Source organism: Onychostruthus taczanowskii, unplaced genomic scaffold (genome assembly GCF_017590055.1).
Source record: "Onychostruthus taczanowskii isolate IOZ18803 unplaced genomic scaffold, ASM1759005v1 scaffold9, whole genome shotgun sequence".
NCBI classification, from domain to species: domain Eukaryota; kingdom Metazoa; phylum Chordata; class Aves; order Passeriformes; family Passeridae; genus Onychostruthus; species Onychostruthus taczanowskii.
This window is the reverse complement of record NW_024506993.1, coordinates 3564126-3590014: the sequence shown is the minus strand read 5'-3', so window position 1 is coordinate 3590014 and position 25889 is coordinate 3564126. Positions and strand designations below refer to the sequence as shown.

At 42.9% G+C, this 25889-nt stretch overlaps 1 protein-coding gene across 2 annotated transcripts in view; it reads right to left on the bottom strand.

Annotated features, from left to right (window-relative positions):
* Nucleotides 1-25889, bottom strand: part of LOC121347391 (RING1 and YY1 binding protein) — a 39485-nt gene that overhangs the window by 13088 nt on the left and 508 nt on the right. The window contains exon 2 of one of the 2 annotated variants that reach the window (XM_041426034.1): nucleotides 25177-25302. In XM_041426034.1, coding sequence (XP_041281968.1) covers nucleotides 25177-25302 — 126 coding nt within the window. Of the gene's footprint in view, nucleotides 1-25176; nucleotides 25437-25889 lie in introns of those variants that run through there. The other variant, XM_041426033.1, reaches the window with a different exon arrangement.

The following is a 25889-nucleotide window of genomic DNA, read 5'->3' as shown; positions in this document are numbered from 1 at the left end:
TTCCAATAGGAATGTCTTTTAAGGACTAGAGTGGGGAAATGTGTGAAATAGCTTTTTCTGCTTTCATTTAAAAAGTAACATTTCCTTAAATAAGGGGTTCAACACCCTTAATTAAACAAGTATAAAATTAGTAAAGAATTGGCGAAACACCAAATTTACCATGTTTTAAGACCATTTTTGTCTCTTTTGATGGGGAAGCAGAACTGTCCAAGTGATCACAACTTCATTATGCTTACAAATACTATAAAATTACTACTTCTGATCCATGCCTATATACAAAATATTCCCTCTCTGGGAGTGTTCAAGACCAAGCTGGACGAGGCTTTAAGCAACCTAGCCTAGTGAAAGGGGCATGGAACAAGATGACCTTTAAGATATCTTCCCATCCAAACCATTCCAGGATTCTGTGACTCTGTAAGACTAAAGTACATAGACAGAAATACAGTTTTTCAGATGATTTCTTGCTCCATTATTTTACTTTAAAAAAAAGTTTCTATTAAGATTTTTAATGGTCCATTTAAAAAAAAAATCATAAATTAAGAAAATACAGGACAATACATCTCTTCTGCTTAACACAAAACTCACAATATGTAATAGATTAAAATGGCATCAACTCCCAATTGCAACATCACCCTAAATTCCAGCTGAATAAGAACAACTTTACAACTCCCCTTCTTGCCCTCTACCACCAGCAGTGGTTTGGTCCAGGCCTATGCACTCCAGAAAGAGCATTGCTTCCTATTAATTTATTGCATCTACAGGGAAGAAGTTCTACAGCAACAGCAAAATTGTGTGAACATACACAAAAACCACAAGTGAAATGAGATGAAACTGGAAATGTAAAGATCATCCTGAGTCCAAACCTGAAAAGATGGCCTTGAGTTTCCAAAATCATTCCACTTAGCTATGCCAATTTCCTTGGTCACCAATAATTTTAGTTCTATGTTGCAAGAGCTGCACAAGCTTAATTTCTGGAAACGCACTGCAACTGCCCTGCTTGTGCTATTGACCCATCACAGATCCACTTGGAGCTTCAGTTTAATCCATCACTGAAAATTCCAATCGCTACTTCGCACTCCCAAAGAGGAGAATTTATCATGCAGCTGCTTCTGGTGTTTTCATCTATGGGCATACCTGACTGCAAAATACCAAATGTTCCATGATTTACAGGGACTTACAAAGTTGTTATGGAAAATCACTGATCTCAGCACAAAATTTACTTGCCTACAAGCACCAGAATGATGATAAAACTAAGGCCATTTTACTTGCTTGACAAAAATAAGCTGCTCTCACTAGCAAAAATTCAAAAACACTTCATAAAGCTGGAAGCAGGCAAGATGTGTATAATAAAATACATGGATTTACAACAAAAACAATTACTTAAAATACTTCTCATTTAACTGTTTATTAAATTACATGTAATCCTGAGAAAAGCACACTGGTTCAAAACTTCCTGGTGAGTAACAAAGTACACTTGGGCAGCATAAGGGGACAAATGAATCTGATAAAAATGTAACATGTAGATTCCCAAAACTGCTCGTGGTTATTGTACAATAAATTCAAATAACAAAAATATGAGGAAAATAATAGTTTTTAGCACTAAAGCTAGAAACCAGGAATACCAGGCTTGGTGTTATAAAAGTACCTTATCACTGGAGCCAATATATGTATTTCTGTTTCAGACACTGAAATCCTGACCAATAATAGAAATTGTCACATATAATCCATCTTGACATGTCCCATCTGTGAGCATCTGCCTCCAGCTTTTGGGATACTCGGGTCTCACACTTCAAAATCACACCAGGAGAGAGACCAAACTTGGAAAACAAGGAACAAAAATGAGAGATGCAGAGAAAATATGCTCCCTACCAAAAAAAAAATATGTCAGTTAAATTCTCAAGCTGATCCCCTATCACCAGTCCAGAATTTAGAGAACACCAAACTTGGAAAACAAGGAACAAAAATGAGAAATGCAGAGAAAATATGCTCCCTACCAAAAAAAAAGATATGTCAGTTAAATTCTCAAGCTATCACCAGTCCAGAATTTAGAGAACTGTGCTTAAATGCACATAATATTTACTGTGTGAAAAATGCAAATCACTTGAATATCCAACCAGTGGATAGAGAGGCTTTTCTTAAAAACAATGAAAGAATTTCTACTAAGCAACTCTTGCAAAGTGCCCCCAAAATATGTGGGCTGGTTTATCAGAGCAAAATTCTGCGACACTTGCATGACACTGGAATACTGTACACTTAAAAATGAAGACTTCTCTAACATTTACCAACCAGAATAAGTCCAGATAGAAGCAAAATGACAAATTACCATTTCTACCACATATTCTGAATAAACTTAGTAGGCCCTAAATCTCTAGGGATGCCACTAAAAGAAAAAAAGTGCCAATTGAGCAAGGCAGTAATTTTAATTCAGCTACATCACACACTGCAGGCTTTACCTAAATGAGCAAAACTTGAGGCTTTTCCAGCAAGCCAAACCTCCTTTTTATTAAAAGAACATCAATGATAGGATTTCCTTTCATATGAAAGCAGCATTTCAAGAGCCCTTGAACAGCCAGGAATGCAGCTTCATGACAAAGCCCCAGCCTGCAGCAGCCGTGCACTTTGAGACAGACATCAGGGCTGCTCCAAGCTGGAGCAGACACTGCCAGGGAAGCAGCACAGGGTCCCACAGGTACCAGTGAGTGGTACCCCATCTACCCCTTCACACCTCTGTCCCAGCACCATCAGCAATGAAAAGGTCACTGCCAGTGGTTTAGAGAAAACCCCACTGCTCAATAACCCAGCTTGCTTTTATAAACATGCCAAGAAATAAAAGCTGCTCTGAAGGACGGGGCAGGCAGACATGCGTTTTCAAAAGGCCACCATGTGCTCAGAGGAGCTCTTTTTCTCCATTGTGTTCTCTGAACACAATGTGATAAGTGAACACAGATGTACCAGTGACATTTGGGGGTGTCCAGCTCCAGCAATCCTGCACACGCTGCCGCTGCCCGGGAAAGCCGCAGGGAAAATCAGGCTGCTGTCGATAGCTGCTGTGCAGGCACCGTGGGAACAACACAGCCCCAGAGCACTGAAACTTTTGCTTTCAGAATTATTACTCCTGGGCGTGAGGAACTGACCCAGATGGTTTCAAAATTTGCCAGGAAACAATATTACAATACTCAGTTTGAAAGCTCTTCCTCCCACTAGGCTAGAAAGCCTCAGAAGAAGCTAAGTAAACTCTGGGTTTCCCACTTGGAGTACCAGTGTGAGTTACCTGTATGTGCCTAGCATGATGTAGAACAGGGCAACACAGCTACCTTTGTAAATAAAACTAGCAGAGAGTGTTCTACACGACAAAAAGCCAGGAATAACTAATTACAACAACAGAAACATTTCCGAGCTCTCCGGGAGCCAACTTCTGATCTGCGGATAACAACGATAACTACTTGTCCAGACAAACTATCATTTTTCAAGAAAGTTCTCAGATAAGAGAATCTTGAGCCTAAATGCTGACTTTATTGTCCTACCACTGTTTTCATCCTGACGACTCCTACTCTGCAGCTTTGCATATACTCACATGGCTTGTGTTTATTTGTATGTACCTGAACACACCCATCCATAATCCTGAACTGCCATCAGTCTGGTACAAGTCCCAAGGAGGGAAAGCAGGCAAATTCAGCGAAGAGCTCTTTTCCCCCCACCTCTTAATTCTTCAAACAACTCTGGTGTTCCACCCTGGAGAAGTGGTTAGTCTCACTGAAAACTACCGGTTACACTGTGATCCTGCGCCAGCGGCAAATCACTCCAACTGCCCTGGCACCATCATTTAAAGTCATTTTCCATTTAAAGACTCTCACATCAGCGCCAGCACAGCCTTTCATTACCCATCCCACTTAATACCCACAATCTCTCCACAGCTCGCTCGCTCGGTCTCCACTGACCAGGCAGCACACAGAGACTGATGTGTGGATTATTGGGATTCCTAATGCTTCTCTCCCCGCTGGCCGAGCACGGAGCTCTTGGCAGCCTGCCTGACCCGCAACACGTGTGGGTTTGTCAGCCTAATGCACTCTGTCATCTGCACAGGCTCGGGGCGAGCAGGCCCCACAGCTCCCAACACTTCCAGCTACCTCACTTCCCAGCCATGGTGGAAAAGGAGGTACAGAAGTGAGTGTCTGGGTGTTTGCCACCGTTTGATTTCCGAGAGGCAAATACGTGAGGTAAGAACAGCAGCATCCAGTACAATCCTTTAACCAAAGGCTGGAGAGTCAACACGAGGCTTTCTGGTACAAAACATCCGTCCTTACTTGACTGTTGTCTTGCAATGACTCAAAATCTGCACATCAACAATATAGATCTGAGTAATTTCTTTTTATATAACCTACCTTCTGTTAAACTAAATAATGACAGTGAAAATTCAAAGACACTGACTCAAAAATGATTTGTGACCAAGTCAGTTGCCACTAATTAAGTTTAAGGACTTGTTAAACTGTCCCTATGCCCGCCAATTAGTCAGGACATCAAGAAATGAGACTTGGGCATTTTTCTGTATAAAAGATATACTGAGGTATTTTTAGGTGTGAGACAATGCATCAGCCCTGTAAATCCCACTGTAAATTCTGACAGGATGAATATACAACAGGAAATACCATGCAACGTGCAAATAGCAAATAAATGCAAATTTACCATCATGCGTAACTAAGAAGTGTAATGAAAAGTGAAACTGGTTTGTAGATGAATGAAATACAGAAGCCGTCAGAGATCTTACTTGGAAATTGAAGAAAAGAATACTCAGAATACAGCTGAAATTTCACTTCCTCTGTACAACAAAAGAGAACAGAAAGCTCAAGAACAGCACATGGCATATCCTCTACAATCTCCTCGGACAACACACACTGCCCTGACACAATGACACTTTCTACTTTATATCTGATGTCATGTTACAGAGATTTTGTGAATTATATGAGCAGGGAAAGATAAAACTACCAACTATGTAACTAAATACAGGGATTTTTAGACAACATATTACAACTCTTTTTGGTGCTAATAAACACATATGAGTTGTTTTTGACTAGCAAACATGGTAACAAAAAACTATTTTTTAACAAAACAACTTTGTTACCGTGTTTGCTAATCTAAAAATAATTGACACTACTAAACTACATTGTGTTGGGTTCTGGTTCAAGTGAATCATCCAGCATCACAATACCCAGGCACCTCAATCTCAGGTGTACTTACTAAGATACCCCTTGGTTAGGGTTTATTTCCATTTAACTACAGGGGAAGGTTTTTTGGGCTCTGGGACTACACCCCACTGGTGATAAACATCTACCAGATTAGAGAAATTACTCGCTTCTGGAGATTTACAAGAATGACTCAGTGGGATTCTGCTATGTTATGCTGCTTCTTCCTCTAATTTCTTACTGGATTTGTGCAGCTAAATGCTTATCACTAGAATTTCCAAGTTAAAGCAAGCTAAAAACAGAACCTTGTTTTTACTCGAACGCATTGCGGAAAACAGAGTTGAGCAACCACTTCCTAAGGAGCTCCTACCCGCACTCTGCAGCAAAACTGGGGAGTAAAAGAGCACAAGCTATGGGGTTAGCATAACTTTGTGAGCAATTACACACATATGAACCATCTAGAGGAAAAACAAGAAAATATTTTTCATCACCATCTCTTTTTCATAATGCCTGGAGTCACTCAGAGCAGCAGCAAGTGCCAGGATTCAAACCAAACAAACCTCCCCCATCTGTCTGCACTGCCTACATGAGACAGCCCTGCCTGTTCCTGCCATTCCTGCTTCCCAAACCCACCTATTCCCCCTTGATGAACCCTCAAAGCCACAGGGGTTGGCACCAGCGCAGTGGCAGCTTTGTCATTCATGGTAAACAGTGAGGAAGGTTCTGAGTACTGAAGCCCCAGAATGAGTATTTACAGCCTGACCTGGAATCTAAAACGTCTAATAACATCTTTAAAAGCTGAGTAGCAACTTGGAAAAACATGCAGGCTTAAGCTGACTGCTTGAAATTGATCACTTCTACTAAAAACACTGGGGTATGTGCGGCAGGAAAGGTTGAATCAACCCCTTCATCTGCAGTAACACAAATTTTTGCTTTTCCACTAAGTTTCCTCAGAAGAAATTGCAAGCAATCAAATACCACAGAAAAACACATGGAAAATATCATTATGGCACAAAAACAAAAGCAGAAAAGCTTTTATGTGCCTCCTTTTAACAAAAGAAAGTCCACTTGACTGACTTGAGCCCACGCCCCGAGGCAGGGGCTTGGTTTGGTTTTGTTTCTGTTTATTTCCCCGTTTCCCTGTTTATTCAGCTTCTTCCCTCTCCCGGTGGCAGCCAGGGCAGCACGGGCAGGAAGCTCCATCCAAAAGCAACAAGCAGCCCTTGATCCTGACAGCCACTCCATGCTGCTCTTTGAACCACAGATAGCCAGTGTCCTTGTGAACCTCGAAAAAGCTTCAAGTCTCCTCTAAAGGAAAAGGCAGCAAATCACTTCAGAGCTTCCTTGAAAAGAATTCCTATGTTTGACTCCAAGTGTCACATTAAGCTCAAAGAAGGTGGTGGAGGTGAAGAGGGAAAAGCCAACAAGTTACACAGTCAAAGCTCGATGTAGCTTAAATGCCACTCACACGGTGGTTAAAATCTACCACCGTGAGTTGGAAGAGAATCCTTTGCTCCTTCCCTGGAGGCTGCAGACATTTCCCAGAGATGCTGGTACAGATACCAAATGCTTGGGAAGCATCCGGCTTCCCTGCTCACAGACAAATGCTCTTCGGCGGTGTTTCAGACAATACAATGAAGTTTAACCTCAGTGACACCAATTCCACCAGGTTCAAGCAAACTTCTTTGCATTACACAGGCAGTGGACTGAGGGATCAGGGCTGAAGGAAGCATAACATGAACCTTTTATATATATATTTTTTTTTTAGCAGAAAACTTGGATACTAAACATCATTTGCTCATTTTGACACCTGCAGCAGTGCTCTTCTCTGCTCTGCTTCCTTTGGGAATGGAGTGCTTGCATTAAGGTATAAATCTGGGACCCCCATTCTCCTAATCTCAGGTACACCCAGCCTGCAAAAACGCAATGTGCTTTTCCATCACTGTTCTGCCCCAACAGTCTCCTTTTCTTTACAGCAGGAGCTGAAACACAAGTTTCACCAAAGCAGAGAAACTCCCACCAAAGTACCTGGTAAAAGAAATTTACAATAAAAGGTTTTTCTCAGGAAAGTGGATTTTTAATCTAAACAGATGTCTCAAAGGCTACCATCTCAATGACTGACATAAAATACCTGATAAGCTTATAAAAGAACCTTGAATGATAAAGTCTAAAGAAGCTGACCTGTTAATGGACAGCATCTACAATGCCCACTGCAAAACCAGGACACAAAGCCTTTGACAAGCTATTTCTTCACTGCTTAAAAAAAAAATCCACTGCAACAGCCTCACACTCAGCTTCTTTTATAACACAGGTTCTAGCAACAAAATCATCTTCTGTATTTCTTTTTTCATGTCAGCAAGAACATCAGGTCATATATTCCCCTTTGGTCCACTCTCAGGAGAGTATCATTGCCCTAACACAGGGTCTAAGTTTTCTGTCAGAATTTTACAGACCACAAAGTTCTCCATGCAGATAATGCTATGCTAATCCTGTATGCACATATCCTCCACACCACACACAGGTGCACAACAAACCTGCCCGGGTTCCAAGTGATCAGAAACCTTTTGGATCCTGCAATACTTTATAACAAGCATTTTACAGAAAGCAGCAGCAACTGTAGTACAAAGGTTGTGATGATCTGCTGGTTTAAGTTCAATAATATCTACAGTAAGATATAAGCTTAGTCTAAATCTATCCCATGAAGTTGAAAAATAGGCCCTCAGACTTGCATGCCTTCTTTCAAGGGAACCACAAAAAAAACTGGAAAAATTCTAAATATTCCACTCATTACTGCAATCACAGCATCTCTCAAATTCTTTCAACCTAGGTAAGACATGCTTCTATCAGCTGGACTGATTTTTGTACTGATTTGAACTTCCCCCTTTTCACACCAGTTAGGAACAGCCCACCCACTACCCAGGTCCTGGCAGGAAAGGTTCATCCAGATGCCTCAGGACAGAGAAGGGAGAAGACTGGAAGGCAAACACTCCTGGAAAAGCAGGAGCAAAAGAGGCTGTGAATAAGTAATACCTGCCTACCCACTGAAGCACACTAATTATAGAGAATAATTGAACAACTGCTTTCCTTACTCAGGGAGGTGCAGATAAGAGGCATGGGCCTTCTCATACCTCAGATGGGAGTTTAAAGTGCTCTCAGCTGGCAGCAATGCATAGAAAAAAGTCACCAGCTGTGACAATTAACAGCTTCATTTTAAGTCTCTTTTGTTCAAGTAACTCTTCCACTCAGACATATTACATGAAACAACCCTTCCTCAGATTTATTCAAGGCACACAGCTACAACCTGAATGTAAAACCCATAAGGCCCTTGATGTTGGGAAGCAGCCACACTGTGTCTTAACGCTGTGGAGTTAAAGGTGTAAATGGACCAGGGGTCCGGTGGCCTCCTACAACCCCAGCAATACCTCAACTGTATCAATTCATTCTATTTAAAACCAGGTTCTCAGGGAAACTCAAAAACAAAGCCATGCACCAGCCTGCAGAGGAAAGAGAGAGATGTCTACAAAATGAGCTGCTTCAGGACACGCACAGACATGTGAAAAATGACCTAGAACTTAGGGTAAGCAGCAAATCCTTAAATGAGATGTAAAGTAAGGTACAGATAGATTTCATTTAAGTAGTTGTTTACTAGCAACATTCCAGGAAAAATGTATCTCAATTAACAGACCTATGGTGATTTTATCCAGTCTGTCCACTCAATCAGTGTTCCTTGGAACTGGATGCATGGTGGGAATTGAATCTCTTTGTGGGAACAGGTGTGAGCATTTGCTGGAGCTGTGTGCAGTCCTGCATTACCTCTGTTCCAAACACAACCTTCATTAAAACATCTCAGTTGTGAGATTTTTGTGCCACTTGCTGCCTGAATTTGCAAAAAAAAACAACTCCCTTTTTCTATAATACACTTTACACAGAGGCTAAAAAGAGATTGCTTGCATAACAAGTCTTATGCAATTTCCCAAATAAATTTCTACCTTTGTAGGGGGGAATATTATGATGACTTGAAGATTTTCAAGGCTGCAGATTTGGCTTCAAAAGCTAAGAGTCCACATGCCATTCAAAATCTTACTGATAATTATTGCCACCACATCACACCCAAAGATCCCATCAGGAACAGTCATCCACTGTGTAATAACAAAAGACAACCTGACAAAAGACACAATTTACCACCAGAGTATATTCTCTCAAGAAGAGGCTGACACCAGCTAAAGAAAAACAAAACCAAAAAAGATCAATAAAACACAAATTTAAGTTTATGAACCATCTTCAGCCTGGAATACTTTGCCAGAACAAATACAGTAGTGATCGTCTCATGTGGCAAGCCTAGACTAAGAAAAAAGCCCACTAAAATACCATGCAACTGAATGAACAATCAACCTGAAGATGTCTAAAAAACAAACAGCCTTCACACTGTAAACAAACAGGTATTTTAAGTCACAAACAATCCAAGTAACTCAGAGAGCAAAAACAGAAGTAAAGAATGAAGCCCAAGCAGCAGCACAGAGAAAAATAAGAGAGCAAGAGACTTGTCTAACGGACAAATTTTGACAAATATTTTCACAGGTCTGAAAAGAATTTTTCTTCCCCTTAACTTTTTTTGTTGTTTTTGTGACTTGGCCTTTTCTCTCCACTGGTATTTCTCTGGTCTCCACTCAGCCCCCAGTGCACAGGGCTGGCAGTGACATCGACCCTGCTGCGGAACAGCGAGAGCCTCGTGCACCAAGCCCTGCTCCAGCTGAGATTCCTCCAAGCAGGAATCTCAAATCCCCACCCAGGGCACAACTGCAGCCTTGGAGCTGCACTGGGAATATGCTGGAAGTGTCAGTGATCCAGAAAGGAAAAGAAGCATTAAATTCATTTTCACTGAAAATTGAAGAGGTCCACTGCAAGTTTCAGATCTTGGAGGCCCAGGGGGTTTTCAGCAACAGCTTCAGCTGGGTATCAGGGAGCAGAAGAGGAACATCAGCCCCGGCAGAGGCAGCATCCATCCCACCAGAAACTACAGACATTAAATGACACTTTCACAACTGAGCTAATCAGCCTCACTCCAAACAGAAGCTGCATTTATCATCTCAGAACAGCAGGCTTTTTTCTTAATTATCCAAGGTCAGTGGCAGTGAATATTGAGCAAACTGACTTGGGCAAGCAATGCAGATAGAAACCAGGAGGGCAGGCAACCTTACATTTCATTAGCAGTAGCATCCCATTTTAAAATAAAATAGCTCTTTTTAGAGAATTACTTTCTAATTAATCACCAATCACATTTGGTAAGGTACCTTGTTAGAAACAGAAATACTAAGTTCTGTACCAGAAAAATTCTCCCTTTTTCACACAATCACATAGGTTGGAATAGACCTTTAAGATAGAGCCCAACCCTGCAGTGCCAGCTCCACCTCTAAACCATGTCTCCAAACACCACACCTACACACCAGCTAAGAGAAAAAAACCCACATTTTTAGACATTGGAGTGCAAAGGTTTAAGACAACTGAAGTATTCAGCAGTCAGCTAAAGGAAGAAAATTACATTAATTTTTTATCAATTCACCCAGAATTAGAGCAACACCTCAAAATTTTGATAACCATCTCTGCGCATAAGCTATTCACAGACTTTAATATAAAGAACTTAAAAGCATTACACCTCCAATCCAATTCCTACAAGACAGGAGGTCTGAGGTGCACAGACTCACCTGCTGCCTTGCTGAAATACACAGCTTTGCCTGACAGGTTCGAGCTTGTCACAAAGCAGAAATTACTCTGGAAGGCTCAATAGCCATTTCAGCTCCCCTAAAAACACAAGTGGTTAAGGGCTGACAGGTACTGCATAGCAGAAAGGTATTGCATAATTGCCCTGAAATGTCTATTCAAAAACTCCACAACAGAAATGTGCATTATTCTCAGCAGCTGGGGAGTTTTTCATGTGGCATCCATAATTGCACAGCAGCCAAAGATTTCTGTAAGCACAGAGGCAAAGAATGGTTCCAACAAGTGTAACATGAGCAATGTTCTTGGGTTGACCAGGGCCTGATGAGAAGGACATCAGAGAAGAGGAAGGGAAGGGGAAAGGTGCAGAAAGATGTCTCCACAAGTCTCGTGAGGAACTGACACATCAGCAACAAACCTGCCCTGACCAAAATCATCCTGGGACAAAAAGCACCACCCTTTAAATGCACAGTGGTCCTCAGGCAATGCAGGGATTGCACAGGGCTGTGTTTCTTTCCAAGTTACATGCTGGCTTCCTAAGCTGGTTGGGTACATTATATAACTATTAATTACACCGCTGTTCGGCATGCTTTTAACTGCAATGATTCAAACTGCTTCCAGGAGCTCACTAATCCAAAGTACAATCCTCTTGACAGCAACTGACAGATTCAGAATATTCAGTTCTAGCTGAAAGGAAGACAAATCAAAGCCCTCATCTGTCTGCTGCAAAAAGAGCCAATATTCCTGCTGACCAGACCCACAGCTCCATCAGGGGCTGGGACACGCTGTGCACAGGACAGCTCTGGGCAGCAGCAGGAGCCAAGCTCTGCTAACACAGCAAAGGAAGGCTTCTTCCCAATGGCCACCTTCAAATTTATAGGGAAAAGACAAAATTGGGTCTGGTTTGCATTTCCCCAGAGGCACTGAAAGGCTTCAGCCATCAGCTCCTGGATCCAGCAGAACCCTCCTTGGACACGGGCTCTGCCCTTCCCAGCCACTCTGCCAGCCAGGACCTTCCCTGCAAGCTCCAACACAATTCTACATGCATTATTTATCCCTCCTGCTAAGTCATGCAGTGGGATAATTACTTAACTATTGTAATGATATTTTGCAATGGCTGTACTCTGTTATACTGATTTTTGTGAGCTTGCTTTTGCTGCATGTTTTGAGAAAAGAGCATATTTTCCTGGAGTATAAGAAAGCCCAAGTCTGATTCATTTCAAGTCTAAGAGCTGGATGTCAAAAGTGAATTTTTAGAGTTATCAATGTATTCTTAATTAAAACAATGTTAGTATATTATTTGATTTCTGCTGAATCTGCTAACAACCACAGAAGACATGTTTATTCATTAATCTAATGAAATTTGAAAATAGTTATTAACAATTTGTACATGTTAATGACAAAGTTTTTCCTTCTAATAGAATGATGTTTTCCTTTTAAAATTCTTCAAGACTTCAGTTAGCATAATTACCAAACATCTGAAAGCTGAGAGACTGGCAACATTTTTATTAACAAACTTAAACTCAAGTCAAGACACATTTGCATGTCTTGCTTACCACCACATTAAACTTCACTGGGATAAATGCTCATCTTCAGAATCAGAGAACTGTTACCATAAAACACAGTTTAGAATCAGTTTTTTCTATATACTCAACATGATGTAAGTTACACAGCAGAGCAATTAAACAATTATTTATGTCTCCCTACCCCCAGGATGCTCTTCAGGCTATGCATGATTCAAGGCGTACTCGCAGCAGTCAACAGCATTTCAAAAAATTCAACAGTCCCAGTAGTTCAGAACTGGTTGAAAAACTTTTTCTGCCTGGAGCCAGCAATTCTTCCAGGAGGAACTTCACTTTAAAAACTGTTAACAATAATACCCTGAACTGGCACAAGCAGGGAAAGCAGCAAGTCACGATAATCAACCTGTCTTACCTACTAATAATCTGCTGGCTATACAAGCAAAGACATGGATACAACTCCAGGGAGAGGGAATGTAATCTTTTTGATACAAGTGAGCACATGGATGAGGATCATTGAAAATTGTAGCTCTGCAAAATTTGGTGACCCTCTTGGGTTTTTCTGGGTATTTTGTTACATTCTGCTTGAAAACAAGAAAATGTTTGGTCACAGAGGTGTTCTCTTTAAAAAAAAACATAAATAAAAACCCAAAAACAAACAGAAGAGAACCAGATCCAGAATTGTAGCAGTCTCAGGCTCTGTTCAGACTTTAGAGGCTCCAGGAAGACCAAGAGCAAAGAGTAGTCTGAGGAGTCCTCTGCTTACATGGACACAGAAAACGCTCTTTCCTGAAGTCTTTGTTTAGGGCTTTATTCAACACATTTCTCAAATCTTTTTTATCTATTAAAAACATCTACTTGAACAAACAGTCTTGGGAAAAAAGCAAGATCACAAAAGACAACCATGTTAAGTTTCATGTCAACTCATTCCCTTTTTTTCTCAGTGCCTCAATCCCAGAGGCCTGATCCAGCCCTTGCAGCTGACAGCAAAGTGCTGCACTGACTTCTGCAGCCTCTGGACATGACTCAAAAAAATCAATGCAAGGAGCAAAAGGTCACATTCTCCCCAAGCATCAAGTACCTGTTGAACCAAGACAGACCTGCAGATGCCAGCACACTCGGAAATAAAGCGACCAACTGTTATTAAACTCTTTTCTAAACACAATGTCTGTATTCCCACACCCGTGACTAAATAAACCTGCTCCTCACACTACACCTTTGTGGGGAAAAAAAATAAACCACTCATGCTTGTGACAGCTTTTATAAACAAGTAAGTGCAGTACACAGCTGTACAACTTCAGAGTTTTGAATTCAGAGTGCCAGTGGGAAAGTTAGTCTGGCTTAAAACACAAAAAAATGGCAAGACAAGAAAACCAGAGAGATGGAAATAAAACCAAACTACTGCTCAGTGCTATCCTTCACTGTCCCTGCACATTAGGGAAAACCCTGAGAACTATAACAGGTACATTATTGCAGATCTTTTTCCATTACTTGCTTGACATGCTGGGCCACTGGCAGCACGAATGCCTCTTGCAGGCACAAGAAGTGAGATTGTCCTCAGGTTTTACATCTTTATAAGTGCACAGGCTGAACATGAAGGTGTGAGCTCCCATGCACTCACAGAGCAGGTATGCAGCACACAGGCATGATGATATTCTACCCATGTTCTCCTTGTCATTGATTTTTATATCAATTTGTTAACTTGTAATTGGAAAAAAATTCATCCCCTTCTTAGAGACAGAACAGCTTTTCCTCACCAGAAAGTTTCACTGTTGCTTTTTTGCATGCTGATTTAGGTGTCTCAGCCCAGCAGAGTAAATTCCTGACGTGCACTTGTACGTTCCCAGCTGATGAAACCAGGAACCTCAAGGAACCCTTCAGAGGCCTACAGTTCTGAATGCAAACGTGTGGCCCCAGCTGGCAGAGGTGCTGCCAAACTGTCACTGTCAATAAATCATCTAATGAAGCTCAACATTTCAGTTTGAGCTCTGCTATTCCAGCCCGTCCCTGCGGACAGCCCCACAGTCCCATGGATGCTAACAAAGCATGTCTCGGATGCATCAGATCTTCTTGACCTCAGAAGTTAAGCAACTTACAACTAACTTGACTCACATCCGGCATTAAGTACTCCTAATTAATGACTCTTAATTGCTGCCAGAGCCCTGTATTCCCACACCCATGACAAAGCATGCTCTGCTAACCCATATGTAAAATTGCACAACTCTGACAGCCTCATGCATTTAGTACGACACAGCTGAGCCATTCCTCTTCAGGAGCAAAGACATCACTGTACACAGGAGAAAAGTGTACAAAAAGTACCCACCACACCATTCCAGCAGCTCAACATCACTTGCTTCCTGGCTGCCCTTGCTCTTTTTTTTAACCATTATCTATACAGTTCAGAGAAAATAAGATAAACACTGTTTGTTAAGTCTGACTTCACATACAGTTCTTGAGAAGACACTTCAGTACCTAAAGTGCCTCCCAAAAATGAACTTTATCTCCTACAATCTGTATGTAGGAGACAGTGCATTTACTTTACAGATAGGTAAATTACAGTTCAGAGAAAATAAGATAGATAAACACTGTTTGTTAAGTCTGACTTCACATACAGTTCTTGAGAAGACACTTCAGTACCTAAAGTGCCTCCCAAAAATGAACTTTATCTCCTACAATATGTATGTGGACTTCATAGTGCATTTACTTTACAGATAGGTAAACGTATGCAGGTGAGTTACCTAAATGTCCAGATTCACAGCAAGTTAAAGCTTTTTTTCCCCAAAAAAAGTCATGTCCAAGCTGCCAGGCCCCTGCTCACAGTGCTGGAGGGTACAGAAACACCCACCAGAACATCCACTGGGAACAACTTTGTCCTCCCAACATTTCCAGCTTCTGTGCGTGCCCTGCTGGAACTGACCCTCTCTGGACACAGACTGTGCTTACACAAGGTTTACAGCCTTGTATCCCAGAACAGGAGCACTCCTGCCCACCCTGAGGGAAGTCCATGCTTGCTCCTGATGGGATCACTGCTGTGGCTCCCAAGAGCCCAGAAAGGAGCAAAGCAGCCATGGAGGAACAGCAGTTTGCAGGTTACCTCACCCTCCCTGGGCAAAGCTGGGTGATGCCCAGCTACCAAGCTCAGTGCAGCTGCCACACAGCAGCACAGCCCCAGCTGTCCCTGGACAAGCCACCCTCCCTCACTGCCTCTTGCTCTGACAAACCCAGCGCCACCAGACTCTGCTGCAGTAACTTCTGCAACCCAAGTGCTTCCCTTTAACACCTCTCCTCCAATTAAGACCCACTGCCCTTCAAATCAGCCAGCTGCCTGTCTCTTCTCCACCAGTCAAGCTACTTTTGTGTAAAACCAATAAGACACACACAATTCCCCCAGAATAATTCACCATTTTTACATGACACAGGTTTACAAATTGCTAAGGCTATGCTGAATCACAAACATTTCCTAAAGCTTATTAATTATTTCTGTTAAATTGACCCACACCCATAGATAACAAATGAGAACGGTTTTATTTCTCCTCAAGGCACCTGTAATAACGGAGCAATGGCAGCAAACAGGCACCAGCCAGCTCCCTGGCCCTATTAGCATTACAGAGGAAAGCCTCCCCTTCTGCTGCTAATGATGTGCTCTACCCTGTATCCCCAGGAGACAAATGACTGCACTGGCTGATTGACTCCATCACAGGGCCATCATCCATCAATGTATTGCCTCTCTTATTGAAATCTCATCTCAGGAAGAGAAAGTGCTCCGTGCCACTTCCGAAAAAAACAGTGAAAGCACTTTCAGAATAAGAGCTCCAAGATATATAATGAGAGCCAAATATTTCAGCAGAGACACACATTTCCAGCAACCTGAACAGATCAGCACGCTTTGTCCACCCAGGACAAATAAGATTTATGTCCTTCTGCTAAACTAGATCTTTTTTCTTTTTAATTAAACAAAGGAATGAAACACGTACCATAGACATAAATTTCTTGATCAAATTATAACACGGACTGTGAATATAATCACACAGATTAAAAATGGCATCCCGAGGATATTTAGCTAGCTGACTTGCTAAAGGGTGAATTCCAGCATCTCTTACACAGGCTGAAATCACATTAACATCATACAAGCCCCACTGTCACCTGCAAACAGAAGTGAAAGAAAACATAAATCCTTTCATGTATTTGTTTACCACACAGATAACAAAAACAAACAAACAAAAAAGGCAGCAATTCTAGTTCATTAATAAACACCTCTATAATTTATAAAACACTGCACATATGGGACTGGGGTGCAGGGAGTAACCCACACTCTCCACTCACTGGGGGCAGTTTTCTGATCAACTTTACACCACTGAAGCCACCAAATCCCAGCAGTTCTGTATCCTCTGTCCACATCCCCAAATCGACCATGTGAAGCTGCACATGAATTACCCACAGTTCCACATGCACAAAAATAATTTAGTTCAGATAAAATATTTTAGATTATGATCAGTCTCACTTCTGTCTACTCAAAAATATAAATCTGAAGAAGACAGCTTTATCTCAGGCAAGATATTTTGTCTCACTTAGCACCTCTGCATGTTACAAACAATTCATTATAACTCTGAAATCCCCATAAACAATCTGCTCGAGAAAACATGTCTAAACATTTATTTCTTGTTTAGCCCTAAATAAAATCCAAAACTGACTTGTTTTGCTTCCATTTTATTTAAAGACAACCAATCCGGTAAGATCCTAAAACAAAAGTTTTTGGAACTTCTGAACAGAAAAGGACCTGGGTTTGAAGGGATTCTAAAGATCACCTTGTTCCAACCACTGTGCCATGGGCAGGGACACTTTCCACTATCCCAGTGTGCTCCAAGCCCCATCCAGCCTGGTCTGGAACAGTTCCAGGGATCCAGGGGCAGCCACAGCTTCTCTGGGCAACCTGTGCCAGGGCCTCAGCACCCCCACTATGAAGAATTTTTTCCTAATACCTAATGTAACCCTGCCCTCTGTCCAGTTTGAAGCCGTTCCCCTTGTCCTGTCCCTTCACACCCTTGCAAAAATTCCCTCTCCAAATTTTCAGCACCCTGAGCCTTGTGCCATAAGGGTATGCTCCACAATCCCAGGCCAGTGTCTTATAAAAGACCACATACAGTTCAAATCAGGTTTCATGATCCATATTTTAGACCCCTACAAGCCCTTTCCCTTGTGAATTTATTTAACAGAAGATTGGCTGTGGATGTACTTTGAACTTTCAGAAACACGGAGAGAACTTCAGGAATAAAATATTATCAAAGCAACACCCAGTTTTAAGCAATTAATTTTGGGAGAACTTGAGATTCACATGATTTGGAATACAATGAGTTACTGAACAGTCAAACAAAGCCCAGTGGGCCAGCAAAGAGAAGTGACAATTTTCTCTCTCACTTATATTTGAGCCAGTCAGAATTACTATCTTTCCCATGTTTAACAGGCAGTGATTTTGCTAGTGTACCAATTAGCACTCTGCTACAAAGAACATGCTCCTAATTAATAGCTGGTTTATGGGAAGAGCAATGTTAAGGATCTGGTTGTACTTCCAGATGCACCAGAAAAGTGCAAAAGGAGCTCTGCTTGATGTAAAGGAAATCTGTCTGCACAAAGAGACAATCAATGTATTTAGCATATGTCAGCTATAAAAGGAACTTACATAAACGTAATGGAGGCATTTCCACATTATTTCTGTAATCCTGGACATCTGCTTAGGGTAGCATGGATGGGCTACTCAGTGTTCCTTGTCTTTTTTTTGCTGCGCCCGTAACATAAAGTGGCAATAAGGGAAATTTGCCCTCACCTGTCTGAAACAACTTTACATAAACACTCATAAACCCTCCTGTAAGACCCCTTCCCTCTGGAAATGGCCAAATTTCTCCTTTTACCTTGTGAAGAAATAGCCCAGTGCAAAGAGACAAAGTACAGCTGCTAGACACAGCCACAGAAAGAGTTTGTATGAATCCTATTTCAGGTCAGAGCTACACATTATAAAACTCCAGCACACCTTGCAAGTGACCTACATTGCAGGAGTGGAACCCACTAACCTACAGAACCACCTGAAATCCCACAAAATAGGTCAGTGGGTTTCCTCCTATGAAGAATTCCCCAGACAAGGAGAGATGCACACGAAATAAAGGACAAGCAGAGCACATGCTTTGCCTGATGCAGGAGTAATGTGTCTCACTCTGCTGCCATATTCCTGCAGACAGCAGGACTCCCCAGAAGTGCTGTGCACTTGTGTGCTCCTCACCAAGGGACCCTGGAAGGACCTGTCTGCTGTTCAAGTGGAGCACGAAGAAAAGGAGCAGTGCCACAGCAAGGAACAGCAAGCCTACCAATAACACAAAGCAGCTGGAGTACGAGTGACACCCGATCCAAGATCGGCAGTGAACTCGCCTGGAGTTATGGCAGGGGTGCACAAGTTACAGCACAAAAGCCAGGTACAGCCAGCCAAAACAATCCATCCAGCCCACAGCACATTTCTTCACTCCTCTCGCCCCTCATGAGGGTCTTGGGTCTCATGCATTTTCTTCAGGGACCTAAAAATTCAGCCAAAACAGAGTCCCAGACTGCTGCACACCGACGCTGAGCACAGGACACTCAGCCAGGATGTCACAGGAGCAGAGGATGGCCACAGGGAACCAACGCTGCACACTGTCTTATTTCCAGTTCAACCAATTCCTCTCACCAGACAATCCCCACATCAGGGTGCAAACACACCCACCAGCGCTGCAAAGGCAGCAGCAGCTGATGGGAACATGAAACAATCAGGGCAATTAAGAAAGGCATGCAGAGAAAGTTGCTCTGCATTCCTCTGCCTACCAGTTCCCCACAAGGACCTGTTGGGAGCCAGGGGTCAGCATCCCAGTGGACTCCATGTCTGTTCACAGCAATAAAAGAGAGCTGCATGCCCTCTCCTCCTACACACACATACACACTTTGATTTAGATTCCCATCTCCCAGAAAAGCAGCCTATGGAGGAAGGGAAAAATGAATAATATCCACACTGCATATTATCAGTGATGTCTTAACATGCTCAGTGTCGCAGTTTATCCATTAGATCTTCAGAGAGTCTCCACAAGAAATCAGAGATTAAACCCTACCACCCACAATTAACTTAAAAGTACTCTACATAAATATTATCAACACCCCTTTTCCACGCTGAAGATTTTATTATTTATTTTAACCAAAATATCTTTTTATCCTAATAAAAGAAGGAAAACAAACAGGTATAGCTATTGTTACTTAGTAGGACATTCAGGAAAAAAAGTGGTAGAAGCAAAGTGAGTCACAGGAACCACCATACTCCCTACTGAATTTGCCACCCACAGCTTCTCAGGTACCCAAATCTGACAACCATAGCAAAGGGGTATTGCCTTGGTGCTGCACGTCAACACTGAGGATTCTCCCTGCTGAGAATGATTTCCCAGAGGTGCTGAGATCTAAGAGAAATCCTGGGGTGATGGTAATGAGATCATTAATCAGAGCCAAACACCGCAAAGAGCAAATCAGGACACAACTCTCACTTCTTTCAAACAGCCAAAGTACAAGACACAGATCTTATGCCAGGGTTATGCTTGCACCAGGCTGACAGATAATAGCTGATCTGAAGCTGAACAGCTTCATCTGCTCAGCTGAAGACTCACAGACTAACTCCATGCTAGTTGAAAAAATAAGTGTAGCATGAATCTGTACCAGAAGTCAGTTCATAAGGGATCAATACTCCAAGCCATGTGGCTGAGACACATGTGGTTCTGCAATACAAGTCACAGATTCAAACTTGGTGTGCTGTCAAACCACAGCCCCAGAATTCAGGGTTTGCTGTGAACCATCAGCATTGTCTGCTTGTCAGATGGTGTTTGCTCCTGCCCTTGGCTCCTCTGCCCTGGTGGGTTTGCCAGACCTAGCAGCAGCACTCCCCAAATCCACAAAGTAACAGGCACTTTTAAGCAGTGCTTGTGAATAAGGGATGAGACATAAAGGATCTCAAGAACTCCTGGCATGAGGGCAAACATTTTGCAAGTAGGTATTGTGCATTCCAGCAGTACCCAGGCAGAGTTACACTGCACCCTCCCCTACCCAAGCAGTTCCTGAGGGGACACATCCTCAGGATGGGGATGCTCCAGTGGAACACTGCCACAACTCCAGTACAGCCTATGCCTCACTCCTGCTAATCCAACAGCCATTTAAATTCAGCAATCAACAGGAAAACCAGGGATGATTTAACAATAGACTTAAACAGTCAAACAGTAAAACAAATATTCCAGAGTAAAAGCACCAACATTGCTGCCACAACAGCTTTTTTTTAGACAAGTTACATACTCCATTTTTATAGAAATTAGGCCATCTCAAGGCCAGCTATGATGCTAAATAAAACCCACCTTTATGCAAGAGAAAGCTAACTAACAGGAGAGAACCAAATTAAACCACTTGGCTTCCAACCTACACCACACCACACATCACTGCAAGAGTTTTCAGAACAGTCCTGCAAACACATGTCAAATAAGCAGGGCACATATTATTTGTATGGAGGTCAGGATCATAAGCCTGATTCCTCATTCTGGGAATAGCAGGACTATCTGGTGCCTATTCTGGTCAGCCCAGCTTGGATGCAGAAGAGAATACTTTTCCATGGTGGCATGGACAGTAGTTTGCATCCTTAAAGGTGGTAGTTCAGATCCTGCAAACATGAAAATTTTCTGCAGAACTAAAGGGAAACAAAGACCAGTATCTGAGGGTCCATACAAGAGAATTCTGTTTATAAATATAAACAGTTTTAGCTCAGCCTCCCCTCAAAAATAAGGATGGCAAGAAGGTGAAGCACTAGTGTCATCAGACCTTGGGCACTTCACAATGAAGTGTACATGCACATCACTTGATGCAAACTCCAAACCTTGTACTTCAAGCATACAGGTATTAACAACAAATAAAACAGAAATGCTTGCTCAATTTATACTTGCAGAGGACACACACATTTCAACTCCATTTTGTAGCAAAAGCTCCCACTGTTTTGTTAATTTGCATATCAGACATCCATTTGTTGCTTTCACATTTTCCACTGACTTTAAGTGCATTTCTCTGTACTCAAGGCACATTCATGATAAGAGGATGTGGAGTTTGGAAAAGAAAAGCATTAATCCCAAATTTAGAGAAAAATTAACACCAGAGAAGCTCCACCACATCTTACCACTTGCCTATTCGTCCAAAAAGAAAGTTTCAAAAACCAGTTTCCTTGAAATCATAAGGAGGGGAACAAGTATTCTTCACAATGAAGTCTGAAAACAATCCCAGGTAGAAACACTTACAGCCCTGCCTGGGAGGAGAGAGGAAGTTACAAGAGGTGTACAGGAACACAATATATGTAAACTATCAGAGAACCAAAGGAGAAGAGGAGCAAGAATGCCACTAAGAAAACAAACAGAAACAGAGAGCCATCACCTACCCCCAAATAGGAACTCACAGGAAATACGAGGCCAAATCCTGCCCTCACATTCTTAGGAAATCCAAAGTAAACTTTCCTTCCGTGTTTGAAGAAGTAATGGATATTGGAAAGGAACATGCCTCTGTAGAGCAAACTTCCTGGCAGTTCCAGTCTTCTCCTGAGTGCAGGAGCTGGTGCTGCTACACCAGAGCAAACCACCAGAAGAGCTGCAGGACACAAGTGAAAGTGGTGACCAGCACCAGTTCCCTGAGCTGTGACACCAATAAAAATCTCCAGGAAAGGAATAAGGCCCAGCACACAGCTCCCCACTGCTCACTCTGCAGCCAGCTAAATCATCATCTCACCCAGCTGAGCTCGGTGTTGAACAGAGCTGCTGTCTTTGTCATCATCCTTGCAGAAAGGAAACAGTAAAAAACCTCATCATACTTGTCTAAATAGAAAGTAATGAAAGTTTAACCATAAAATAGCAAGAATCCAGGTGAGAAAAGGAAGTTAGTGACATACTGTAACAAATCCAGTATTCAAGTGCTACAGGTTTAATATAATCTTTGCACAACAATTCTTCAGAGATGGATTTGACCTAATTTTTATTTAAAAGTGCACCTGAAATATTTATAAACAGCTCCTTGAAAAAACAGTGGAGTGCAATTTAACTGTTTAGCCTCTACAACGATTTTGACTTGGCAGGTCAACTCTAAAACTCACTGTTGTGTGAAGCTGCTTTTAGGAGATCCTAAGGAAAGGAGATAGTTGGATCTGAGAAGATAAAACTTCTAACTGCTGCCAGCTACCCCTCCCACACGCCAACAGATTATATTGAGTCTGAAAAAATATACACACGGTGAGAATTAGCTCAGGGCCTCACCAGTTCTTAAATAAGAGAATATTTATCAGCCAAAGTAAATTCCACAACAAATAACTGGCTTCACAGCAGAGGGAGGGGGGAAGTAGGTCATACCAGATCTTAAAAAAATCCCTGGGCATGCTGTGATTGCACACAATAATTTGATGAAAAACAGTTGCCTCACCATGTCTTTCACTACTTGGTTGAGTTTTTTTTAAAGTGAGTTTGATAAATTTCCATAAGTGCTACTGAAGTAAGTCACAATGAAGCAAGGCAGTTTTAACTGTGGAAAAGTGTCATCAACTTGTCAAATTGCAACTTAAAAGTCAAGCTCATCAGACACCTTATATTTCAAGTAATAAATTATCAATAATAACTCATTAAGTATCTTTACATCAGTCATTTTAAAAATTCTGAATAATTTCCAAGCACTGACTTGTACATCGCATACTATAAAATTCAAAGTAACACCACAAATAGCTCTGACCTCCCAGAACTTCCCAGTACACAATGCTCTCTCACAACACTCAATCACTCCTGCTTTCTGTTATATTTATTCATAAATTATACAAATATGCAAGAAGACATGATGGGCCATTGAATATTTTAAATACTTTCTCAAATTCTACAAACAAAAGCCATTTTAAAAGCAGCAAAAATGAATAGAAAGCTGATGAATTAAATGAATTAAAATTAGAAGCCATTCATAAGGGTTCATTAAAAGCTAAACAGAATTACAATGTTCTAGACCCGAGGATCACATCTGCAAGTAAGGCTACAGCTCTTAACCTGAAATCATCGACTGCTATTGCTCTTAATGGCCCTTTAAAAGACAAACCATCCTACTACTGCAACAAACAGTTTGAAAATTATCTTTTAAAAAAATAAAAACGTAAGGGCTTGTGAGAGCAGGCTGCTGCTCTCCAAATGAACAGCAGCATGGTGGCCAATGAAAATAATAGTGTCTGATACAGCATAGATCCCATCTGGGCTCCCACATTTTATCAGGGCTCTGCTCCCGCTGACACCCAGGCACTGGAGTGACACTGGGAGCGTGTGGGGACTGCATGGCCACCTCCGGAGGAGCAGCTCAGGACCAGGCAACTGCAGGAGCAACACGCTCCACCTGAGCCTAGCGGGAAGCCAAGAAGGCAGAAACCCGCAGGAACCAAACGTGCTGGGAAGGTTCAGCTGCACAACTAAATAAGGCTGAAGGAGTCAAGAATCAGCTCCAGGTGCACAAAGAGCACTGCTGTCCCAAAGCTCCGCCTAACTCAATGCTCTAACCGTGCTATTTACCGCTTTAAGTTCAACACCTTTGTACGTTTTGTAAAAAGCACAGATACTTGTAGCTGATGTGCATCACAAAACGCAGAGTGAAGCACTTCAGCGCTCTGTTACAGTAACTCAGAGAGTTTCAACGGCCCGAAAACATGCTCTCCATTAAAAATGTAGGCACTTCACATTGTCTAAAGCACAGTGCGAACAATAACAATCCAACACGCTTTCACCTCCTTTGTCAATCAAGCCAAGACAGCCAAGTCATGCAAACAGCCTGCTGATGAGAGCACCTCAATACACAGCTGCACTCAAGGAAAACGACGCCTCTCACAATGGAAACCTCACAGACTATTTATGTGGCAGAGCACTGCAATGGGAACTCAAATTTGGAAGGTACAATATGAACAAAATCAGAAATCAACATGGTAGAACAAATCACAGAAAGGAAAAGCACAGCACCACATGCCTGCTTTAGCGACGACTGATACTGCCAGGACAAACTTTCCGAACCCTCTAACTGAGAAATGGCAAGTTTGGGGGCTTTTTTGAGATTAAATTAACTCCTGCATGTCAGACTCACCACCTCACAAAGACCTCCACAGTTTCTCAGAGCAAAGCAATCAGAAAGACCTGACAGCTAAAGCTTTCAAAAACCCGCACCATTCCCACACTGAGCACAAAGCCGATTCCTTTCTGATGACAACAGTCAGCGAGAGATCAACATCTCAGGGAGAGAGTTGTTCTCACGGCATCTTTAGTTTCAGCCGTTTCCTTTCTCGCTCCCTAATCCTAAATCATTCCTACTTCTGTAGAAAACGCAGGTAAACCTCCACACAAACCACAAAAAAACATCTGACCCAAACCGAGTCAGAGCATTTCTGGCTGGCTGTGCATCTCCAAAAGGTTCTCTGTACACCAGCAAAAAAAAAAAAAAAGCACAGAACAAAAAGATTCAGGTTGCTGCCACATCCACGAAACATGTCTTCCAGCTCCAATTAAAACGCTTGAAAGAGAATTTTTAAAATCCGCAAGCTTTTGAACAGGGACAGAAGGGACGGCATCGGGGGAGAGAGGGGATGCAACCAGCCGATATCCAGGCAACAGAGAAAAAAAATCAACAAGTCGGCGCAGCCCAGCGCGGAGCACGAGCCGCGCTCAAAGGTGCGGACGTACCTTGTGGAGGTGCCTTTCCTGACATCGCAGATGCTGCATTTGAAGGCTTCGGCGCTGTTCCTGAAGGTGCACACGCTACAATCCCAAAAGCCTTCGTCGGCTGCAGGTTTGGCTTGCCTTTTCGGCCTTGAGGAGGGGGAGGGAGAGGGGAAGCGTGTGTGTGTACGTGTGTGTTTGGGGAGGAGGAGAGAGGCGGCAGGAGGAGGAGAGAGAGAGGAGGAGGAGGAGGAGAGAAAGAAAACACACACATGAGAAACCATGTTACAGAGCCCCGAAACCCAGCGCCTGCTCGCACCGCCGCTCTCCCGCGGGGCCGGGAGCAGCCGACAAACCCCAACCGGGGCCGGGCCCGGAGAGGTGCGGGGGGCGCCGAGCTCCGCCCCGGCCCCGCCGGGCCGAACCCGCCGGGCCGGGCCGCCCGCGTCCCCCCGCCCGCGGCGGGAGGGTGGGAGGGTGGGTGGGCGAGTTTGCGGGCTGGGAGGCGCGTTCCCTCCTCCACCTTGTTAAACCTCCCTTTGTCTGGGAGCGGCGAGTGCGCGGAGCGGGGAGTGCGAGCGAGCGGAGCCGCCATGGCTGCGCTCGCACCGCACCAGCCCTGGCACCGGCGGCAGGCTGGGAGACACCGGCACTCCTCCTCCTGCTGCCCTTCCACGCTCCCTCCATCTTAGGAGCCTCCCTCACTCTCTCCCCGCCCGCGGCCCCCCCCCTCCGCC